The sequence below is a fragment of the Eumetopias jubatus genome, unplaced genomic scaffold (assembly GCF_037043125.1).
Source record: "Eumetopias jubatus isolate StellerSeaLion01/CBP00866 unplaced genomic scaffold, mEumJub1_p1.0 scaffold_10, whole genome shotgun sequence".
NCBI classification, from domain to species: Eukaryota; Metazoa; Chordata; class Mammalia; order Carnivora; family Otariidae; genus Eumetopias; species Eumetopias jubatus.
In genome coordinates, this window is record NW_028274816.1 from 99875666 (window position 1) to 99886198 (window position 10533).

The 10533-nt window shown below is 42.0% G+C and overlaps 1 protein-coding gene across 3 annotated transcripts in view; it reads right to left on the minus strand.

The window, feature by feature from the left end:
* NMT1 (N-myristoyltransferase 1) overlaps positions 1-10511 on the minus strand; it is a 32029-nt gene extending 21518 nt beyond the window's left edge. For all 3 annotated transcript variants that reach the window (XR_003607476.2, XR_003607477.2, XM_028092724.2), the window contains exon 1: positions 10367-10511. Coding sequence is in view for 1 of the 3 variants with exons in the window: in XM_028092724.2 (XP_027948525.1) it covers positions 10367-10497 (131 nt within the window). In the remaining 2 variants the exon portion in view is untranslated. The remainder of the gene's footprint in view (positions 1-10366) is intronic.
* Positions 10512-10533: the final 22 nt, after the last annotated feature.

The following is a 10533-nucleotide window of genomic DNA, read 5'->3' on the forward strand; positions in this document are numbered from 1 at the left end:
TGTATTGGGTTTCCTTTATTTTATTGATGAATTTTAAGGTTCACCTTGCAGCTTAGCTTTCCTAATTATGGCTGGACAGATGACCCTTGAACAACACAGGGGCTGGGGTGTTGACCCCCCCCAGTTGAAAATCTGCATACGACTTTTGACTCTCCCAAAATTAGCTATTAATAGCCTACTGTTGATGAGGCCTTACTGATAACATGCTAATTAACACAGATTTTCTAGTTGTATTATATACTATATTCTTCAAGTAAACTAAGCTAGAAACAATATTATCGAGAAAGCCTAAGGAAAATAACATTTATAGTGCTGTGTTGTTAAAAGTTCACACGTAAGTAGACCTGTGCAGCTCAAACCCATGCTGTTCAAGGGTCAACTACAGTTGGTTTCTGTCATGTCTAAACTGATTTTGGCATTGTTGGCCTGAAAGTAATGCCTAATGTTACTCTGCCATCTTCCCTGGAAATCTTCCATTACAAAGTCAAAATTAGTAGTCCCACCTGACAATACAGTGAACCCTAATCTGCAGGATCCGCTAAAAGTGCAGGGTTTTAGCTGTATATTCTAGATAACCAATTTTCAAAGAATTAAAATAGTATAAATAATGCATTTTCCATACCATTACGATAAATTCCATTTAAGCTTTATTTTATAATTCGCAAAGTATACCTGGCCTTAAAATGTCTTGGCGTGATTATGAATATTAATCATTCTCTCATAGCAAGTGGTACTGTGTAAGGGAGAAGGAATCTGCAGCCATGAGCTGCCATCTCCTGTGGGAGAGGTACCTATTCCTAGGCCTGGGAGGAGCGCTGGCATCCAGACTTCATGACCTTACACTTGGACTAAAGTTACCTCCAGCCCGTGCTGGATCTCCCTGACTTTGCCATCTTTCTGCAACATCGTAAGGTCCTGTCAGCTGTGGGACTCAACTCTGTGAAAAGGCTTTCCGTACTAGAAAGTGTGTCCCTCCCATGCTAGAAAGCCTACAGTGACAGCAGCCTCTTACCCGGGAAGGTATCATCAAGCCTAACTTTTCCGTAAGCCCATAACCCTCAGTTCCTGGCTAGCTCATTCACTCTTCCTTCGCCCCGCCCTGGAATAACTGCCTGCACCCAACGCAGGGAGACAGACTACGAAGTCAGGGAGATCCAGTAAAGGCTGGAGGTTACTTTAGTCCAAGTGCACCTCCTACGTATTATCTTAATGGGACACAGAAGGCATACCATGAAAGGAAGACCGATAACAATCAGAGGGGGAATAAGGTAAACTCCTTAAAACCAGATGCTCTGCAAAACCCCCAAGGCCATGGCAAAGTACAGGAACCAGGAAGTCATTTGGATGGCCTAAAGAAAATTTTTTCCACTTAGTAATTCAATGTTATCATCTACAGGCCTATTTGTAGCCTATAACAACTCTATGTGGTTTTTAAATTCCAGACATATTCTCACTTCAGTCTCAAGATTATATGGAGCATTATAAAATTTAAAAACTGGTTGATGTTAAGAAACAAAGCAGTGCCCCACCACTGATACAATGTACAAGCCCTTCACTTCAGCTTACGGAATGAGTTACGTGGTTCCTGTATATGAATTACCATAAAAAAATATTTTTAAAAAATTCTATGGATAGGGCACCTGGGTGGCTCAGTTGGTTAAGCGACTGCCTTCGGCTCAGGTCATGATCCTAGAGTCCCGGGATCGAGTCCCGCATCGGGCTCCCTGCTCAGCAGGGAGTCTGCTTCTCCCTCTCCCGCTCCCCCCTCTTGTGCTCTCTCTCGCTCTCAAATAAATAAATAAAATCTTTTAATAAAAAAAAAAATTCTATGGATAAAAGAAGGTGAAGGCAAAGAACTGCTGTGTATCAACCTTCTGGATACTTACTAAACACATTTTCACATAAGGAAAATAGAAGAAATTACTTTCTCCAACTTCAGAAATCTTCACAAGCAAATCACTAAGGAACTACCTTCCTGCCTTTCTCTCTCTTCAGTGGAGACACTTCTGAGCAGCCATCGGGGACCCCACTTTTGTGGGAGGATCTTAGACTGAACTCTTGTTCTCTTTTATGCATCATCAACACACGAGCCTGACAAACTCCAAGACCCACACTAAAGCCAGAGAGCGAATTTCATTTTCCTTGTACTGCCTTGAATTCGCACACGCAGCTACTGAGCAACAATCCTGTTTCAACTTGTACAGCAGGCACAGAGATAGATGAATAACAAAGGGAAGTTAAAAGAGTCATTTTCAGGGAGCTGCCAGGTACTGAATTACGTCCACGAGAACACATGATGAGCTCACCATGGTCTTCCAGTCAGCAACCCAGATAGGAGGACCACTGACTCAGAGAAGAGATTTCTTTTTTCTTTTTTTCCGAAGATTTTATTTATTTGAGAGAGAGAGTGCGAGCACAAGTGGGGTGAGGGGAGGAGGGAGAAGCAGACTGGGTGCAGTCCTGGGTGTCTCTGGGTTTATGACCTGAGCGGAAGGCAGATGCGTAACCAACGGAGCCACCCAGGCGCCCCGAGAAGAGATTTCCAAAGAGCTCACTAGGGTTTAGTTTTCAAGGTGATTACAGTAATTTTAATTATTCAAAAGAAACCAAGCTCAGAAGCTTTGAGAGTAAGTCTTCAAGAAGCCTCCCAGGAAGCCGCCAACACCATTTCAAAGAAGAGCTTCAGTTTGGATTTAGGGAGAACCACACCAGAGGACCCCACTGAAGCACGCTAGACCTTCTCTAAGAATTCGCATCATTTTTAAAGGGACCTGAAGTCCACACCCAGCGGGTGGACATCCCAGGGTGTGTGGGGATTCTGCAAACTGAAATAGCAATCTCTTAGAGAGCACTCTAAGCCTGCCAGGCACCTTTACACACTCCAAAGAGATGGGCCAGAACCATGGAATACATAAAATCAAAGTCTGACTTTGGTTCATTTGGTTCCAAAATAATGAGCAAAGAATTAGTGAAACCTGCCTTCCTGGGGAAAAGGGGGCTCCCTACAATGGAAATGGACATAGGAGTTCACATAAAAGTTCTGAAGTTAACACTCTAAAGTTGATAAACTCAAGTCATTAATGACCAACCTAGCGAATATGGGACAAATTAGCAGAATGACAGAGCCAGGAACAGGGAAGACAAGCAATAAAAAAATGTCATTAAGGGGCGCCTGGGTGGCTCAGTCATTAAGCGTCTGCCTTCAGCTCAGGTCATGATCCCAGGGTCCTGGGATCGAGCCCCGCATGGGGCTCCCTGCTCAGTGGGGAGCCTGCTTCTTCCTCTCCCACTCTCCCTGCTTGTGTTCCCTCTCTCACTGTGGCTCTCTCTGTCAAATAAATAAATAAAATCTTTTAAAAAAATTACTTATAAAAATGTCATTAAAAAAATTTTTTTTTATTTAAGTAGGCTCTATGTCCAACTTGGGGCTGGAACTCACGACCCCAAGATCAAGGGTCATGCTTCTACTGACTGAACCAGCCAAGAGTCCCAAGAAATGTCCTTTTTTAAAATGAAGGCCAAGATATTCTAAGCTCAAACACAGAAATCCCATGGATGCTCTGGTAAAAAGTCAGGGCTCGGAGGAGGAGATAGAAAATGAGCCTCAGTGCTGATTTCTAGAAACAGAATGCAGTGCCAGGATGTGTGAGTGGGCGGGAAGGAAGGGCATGCTGACAGATGAGCAGCTCAAGCACAGAACTTCCAGATAACACGACAAGCAGGCAGGGTCCATAACACAGGCCTCCTCTCCATCCTACTGGGTAACAAAATCCACTCGAAAGGTACAGGATTGGGGAACAGAAAGCTGTTATTGTGGGGGAGTGCAAGTTCAGCCACCAGGGCCGGTAAGATCTCAGGGCCACCCAGCTTAACTTGCTGTTCACAGAAGAGGAAACCAAGGCCCAGACACGTGAGGCAAACTGGTCACCAACTAACCAACTGGTATCCAAGGACAAGCCTCCAATCTCTAAAGACACGGACCATTCCTTCCCAAACACCTCGGTCTTGTTTCTGTGGGAATTTATCTGAGACTCCTCCAAAGCCAAAAGACACTCTTCCATCACACAAGGCCTTAAAACAAATTTCTGTGTACCAGAGGAGCACGTACTAAAGGCAAGGAGGAGAGTGAGCCACGCTTTATCCAGAAAGCCTCCTGACTACCCTAGCTCTCACTGGTATCTGGCTAAGATTATGATCTCCCAAATGATTTAATACTTTACATAGAATAATGTGTTGCTTCCTACCTTCCCAGTAAGATTAAAAATTTCCTGAGCATAAGGACATCTGATACAGCTGTTTCCTAGAGCACCCCCAGCTGCGCCCAGTGCAGTTAAGAGTTCAACAAATAATGTGCTTGACTGACACTTTCCAGCATAATAGACTAAAATAAAACCCTGAAAAGCTGGAGCCCAAAAGAGGGTCAGCGGAACGTTTCCATAGGACAGCTGTGTTAATAGTCTACGAAAAGTGTGGAGGGGTGCCTGGGGGGCTCAGTCATTAAGCGTCTGCCTTCGGCTCAGGTCATGGTCCCAGGGTCCTGGGATCGAGCCCCGCATCGGGCTCCCTGCTCCTTGGGAGCCTGCTTCTCCCTCTCCCACTCCCCCTGCTTGTGTTCCCTCTCTCGCTGGTCTCTCTCTGTCAAATAAATAAATAAAATCTTAAAAAAAAAAAAAGAAAAGTGTTGAGATGCTGTGCTCTTTTGAGCCACTGGTTGAGATTTTAAATAATCAGCTTTCTTATTAAATTATCAACTTTCTTATACGTCATCTTCTCCCTCCTGAGGACCTGTCCTATTCCTATAAAAGTTAAAACAAAAAAGCTCCACTAAAACTATTTTAAATGGTTCCAGTGTCTTAAACACAGACCACAGGTTTAGTTTTGATTATGAGATCAGAGAAAAAAAAAAAGTTCAGAAAATAAAATTCACAATTTTTGGTCACTTATTTTCTACCCCTATAAACTAGAAGTTAATTCTTTGGGCTAAAATTTAATATTTTCAGAGAAACCTATTAAACAAATCCTAGGCTCTAACATCCTTTTGATTCTACTTTTGGATATCAGGAAATCCTTCTGCATTTACTTATGCGGTGTGATATGTTCACCAATAATCCTACTGGTACTCAGAAGGCCCAACAAGGTGAATGCAGCGGCATACGAGGGTACCCGGGCAAAAACCACATGGTCAGACTCAGTCTCAAAAGCCTATCCTCTTACTGCTGTGACTGCAGGGTCACTTACAGCAGTACCCGATACTCCGCAGTCCCACCCATCAGTTATTTATATAAAAGACTGCGTGTGAATCCTAGATGATGGGAAACATAAAACAAACAAAAAAAAACAAAACCACTTTAGTACTGCCATCAAGGTACCCCAGAAGGCCTGTGAAAAGAACAGCAGGTTGTGGGAAGGAATTACAAAAATTGCTTTTACTGCCATCCTCTGCCCTTCCTGGGACAGTTGGTCAGAATTTTGAGGGTGAACAAGCCAGTTCCTGCCATGGAGAATAACTGGTTTGTTTTGTTGTTTTTTTTTAGGGGTCACAAAAGCTCTGATATACTAAACTGTTTAGAATGGGATTGAGAGAGAAATGTAAATTCCACATCCTCTGGGTTGCTTTGGCGAGCCACGCTGTAACCTGGCAACTCCAAGGTCAAATCAAATGCTGTTCAGAGACCATTTTCAGTAATTTTCTGAGCAACGACTCACTGCTGGCAGAAATTTCACACACTAGAATGACCTCTGCAAAAGATACTTGTCCATTCAGAAGAGTTTAAAGGGGTCAGCCATCTCCATCACCAACTGGCTCCCTAGTGTGGGAAAGTTCATGGGTTACTGAATGGATCCAAAGACAGGACTCAACACTGCTGCAGAGTCAGGAGGCAGAAATCAAGGCAGTAGGGAAAAGAAATCCAGCAAGTTCGGAATGGATCCTCCAGGGTGACAAAGGAAGAGGTAGAGATGAAAATCCCAAGCCTCACTACCAAAGACAAATCAGTCTTTTTAAGTGAAGTCTAGGAGATAATCCATGGAAAGGGCTTAGCACAGTGGCCAGCACGTAGTAATAGTAACAACAGATAACATTTATCAAACGCTTGACAACAGTGTAACCTCCTCAGCTGCCTCTCAAAGTCAGCAGCAGTAGAAAAAATTTCTAAGCAAGTACTGACCCTGTCAAAGAATTTTAAGTTTGTTTGTTTGTTTGTTTGTTTGTTTTGGTGCTCTCAAAAGAGAACACCATGTTTTGTGTGCTTCAAATGCAACAATCCCTAGAGCACCTTCCTTGAGGAATCAGAAGAGAGGCTTGCAGGGTAGAGATTTTAGACAAAGTTACAGAGAAGAGCTGAAGGAGCTCCTCCTGAAGTGACTAAACCTACGGTCCCCAAATCTACGGACTCTGCAGGCAAAGGGTTAAGCGCAGACTTGGTAAAGCTGGGAAATTTTAGAGTGAGCACATTAGTTAGACAATGTGAAAAATCAGCAAAACTGGTGTGCCATGAGCAGCAGTCTCCCTGAAATAGGCTCTCATTTGCTTTTCATTTCTTCTGCTTTCCAGTCTCCACTTTGAAGCAGCTCTTGATTACTTTCTTTTTTAACTGCAACTTAATTGGGAAATAAAATTAGAACACTTATTCGATATCAGTGATGAGGTTTCTCTTTTCATTTCTGCTTTGATCTAGTTTTGAAAAACCAAAAGCTGAAGGGAGAAATTAAGAAAAAGGGACGAAAAAGATTTCTTCTTTCCAAGAGCTAGATGTAGCTATAAGCCATCAAATAAATATGGAAAGAACCACTCTCAGAGAATCTGAAGAATAAAACAAAAGCAAGCAAGGCTGGCTTTACGGAATTTCCTTTCAAAAAGCCCTTTGTTTTCTCTTAAGTTTTTTCATAAGAGATAACAGCTCAGGACTAGTGAGGAAAACTGACAAGAACTCATCTTAACCTGTCCCCATGGAGTAAGAAAGCAGGATGGGAAAGAGACATCCTTATCAAAAGGATGGCTTACCTGCATCTCAGTGGTATCAGTGACATTGCAAAATAAACTCTAAAAGAATCCCAGGAACAAAATAATATAAAAGTCCTTTTCTGTTTCAATCATTCAAATAAACTTTACTTGTTTGTCAACCCAAAACTAAAAACTACTGCCAGCTAATAAGGTTTATTCTTTAGTAACAATTCTTGGAAAGCCTTTCACTAAAAACAAATAAGCAAATTAAAGCATATAGATGAATGGTGAACTGCATGGGGATACAGCATTAAGACGATCTTAGTCTGGGGGGTGCCTGGGTGGCTTAGTAGGTTGAACGTCTCACTCTTGGTTTCAGCTCAGGTCATGATCTCACGGGTCCTGGGTTCAAGCCCCAAGTGGGGCTCTGCACTCAGTAGGAAGTCTGCTTGGAATTCTCTCTCTGCTTCTCCCCTAATTCCTGTGTGCACACACTCTCTCTCAAATAAATTATACCTGAAAAAAAAAATTATCGTAGTCTGACTCTTCTCTCAGTTGCTCAGAGTAACTTATCTCAGGCGAGTAACAGGGAAAAATGCTGCCTGCCTTTGTTGAGTAGATTTAAAAAAAAAAAAATAGCGTACAGAAAAACTATACAGATACAGACATAAAAAATACACACACACAAAACAAAACATATACATACACTGCGTGTATGCATATGCACATATGTGTGTTTCGATGTATTTGTGAAATCTATACTCATCAAATGTTTATTTAATTATGGTTCTTTCATTGGTGTAAAGTACTGTGAGCCCATCTTGAAAGGAAGGCCTAAGAGAGTAAGGGTGAGTTTGAACTATCATTAACTTTTGTTGCATATTGTACTTTAGACTCATTAGCATCAGATGGAGATGCTCCCCTTCAATTCTTACATCACTTTTGAAAACATTTTAAGTAATACTAAGATAAGAAAATTTCAAGAAGCCAAAAAAACAGTGGAAAACTTCCAGGACAAATTGGAGGATCCCCAATTTCTGTAGGTATTTCACAGGAAACTGTAGTAAGGCTCACAATGAGACTGACTTGGGGTAAGAAATTGTGTTTGTAAGAAAAATCCGACACTCTTCCCCTCAGTGAGGAGAAATTCCACCGACACTGAACTCTGAATTTTAACATTTGCCATTTGTTCATCCAGCAAATACTCACGAATGCCCATTAAGTGCCAGGCATCTCGAAGACATGGTCCCTCTACTCAGGCACCTTACAATCAGGTGAGGCAGGGACTGGACACACATTATTTAACTACTGTTATAAAAGCTACAAAAACGAGGTATGTGATAAGAGCACAAGCTGGGGAAAGGAGGACAGGGAAGATTTGAAGGAAGAACAGGAGCGAGGGGCCAGGCTGTATTCCCGAGGTTATCTCATTTAATCCCTACAACTGGAGGTTAAGTAACTTTCCCAAGGTTATAGGACAACTAAGTGTCAGAACCAGGCTTTGAACCCCATGAATGACCCCAAAATCCATGCTCTTTCCGTGCCACACTGCCTCTTCCAAAATCATTTCCTCTGACAATTAATGGGAAAATATTAACTCCACTTCAGATTCTTAGTGCCCGAAGTAGCCTGTCCTCCAAGCTAGGTCCTCTGTTTTTCACCTGCCACCTCCAAACTCATTTAGACAGACCTCTAGATTTGGGATGCTAATAAATTTGTTCACCAGACCATATATAACCATGCACAACAATAACAACAAAACAAAAAGTTTTTTTTTTTAAGGTTACCACTTTGTTGTACTATAAATAAAACACAGAACTTTCTGCCAAATAGTTTTGCAAAGTGATTCACAGATCATAGGAAATAAAACCAATTAAAGAGCTATAGACACTTGTAAGGGCAACAGTTTAGCAGAAAAAAATAAAAGCAACCACACACAGAGCAAAGAAAAAGCCTTACTTTCACTTCTGAAATGACTTTTGAATTCAACAGCTCTCATCTATAATTAGGATTTCTACTCAGGAGGGCTGCACTTTCCCTTCTTCCTGTTCCTATTTCCTCTTTAAAAGGCTCTTCCTTTCTTAGGAATCTCCAACTTCAAGGCTTTTGTTACATGACATCTATTGAGTTATAGCAAAAGAACACACAGTCTTATAAAACCAGATCTGACAAACTTCCTTTTTCTTTACATTCTTCTTGCGATTTTTTTTAACGCTGGTCAAAGAACATAAAAGCTAAATCTTTTAACCTAAGGATTCATCACAAGCAGATTATAAACTACTTAATTAATCCTTTGTTCTTCCATCTTTACAAGGCAGTAGATTTTTTTTTTTTTTTAAGTTTATCCAAAGATTTCAACCTTTTACCTTTACCTACAGGCTACTGCTAATACTACAAATGACTTCATGGCTATGAAAAGGGGACTACCACACATACACACACGCGCGCGCACAAAATCAGACCACCACAGACTCACCCAAAGTTATACGTCAAAAAGTCTCATAACTTTCCGTTAAAAAACATACACAGAAATATAGACAGGGACAGAGCTTCAGCACCAGTTACTGTAACAATATGAAGAAAGAAGAATGACAGGGTGTGGCTTACAAGAATGAAAACTGATTTGGAAACAGAACTCAACACTGAAACGCCTGATTAATCTCTTCTGCCCAAGTAACAAACAATCACTAGCAGGCAAGAGAAGTACAGGAGATGCAGTATTAAGCCCACTTCCAATCCCTGTCCAAGCTGCACCATCACGCAATTTCTTGAAGTTTTGAGGCTATTTCAACAAAGTAAACAGAGCAAAGATCCTAGAAGACCTAATTATATACTGTTCAGGAAACTTATAGATTATCTAGAACAACGGGCACTGTACACACCAAAACATTATCATACAGTAATTACACTCTAGGGTTTATAAGGTAAGTTTGTATTTTGAGATTCTCCTGTTAGTGATATTTTACAACATAATTATGGTTTGTACAACCTGATATATTTCCTCATTGAAAGTGAGCTGCAGCGAAATGTTTTATTATTCGTTTATTGCTAATCACGTTGTTCACACACCTCTATAAGTAACGTTCCCTTTGAACTGTACTGTTAGATTGACCCGTGTTGTGCCATCGAAAACCATCGTCCAACATGCTCTTTTCCCTGAACGCGGGAGAAGCACACGAGTGGAACATTACACAGAAGAACTTTTATATAATAAAAGTATTGAATGTCTCCGGCCCTTAATATACTGAGCACCCACCCTGCTAAATGACAAAGACAGCAACCAATCGCCAGGCAGGATCCCAATGTCTCAGCCAATTAGAATATGGGGGTGGGGTTACCCTAAGCTCCCGGTGACTTCCCCGCACCCCAGAGACCCAGGTTGTGGGAGACTGGACGGGAACTGGACTCCGAGGATATCGTTACCCCCGGCTGTAGCTGTTTTCCTCCTCGTTCTCGCAATCGCTGCAGTGCTCATGGCCGTTTCCGTTCCCTTCCATCATCTGCGGCAGCGGAGGTGCCGGCGGCTTCACTGCTGTCTCACTCTCGTCCGCCATCTTGAGTTGCGAGAGCCGGCCTCCGCGCCTCACTAC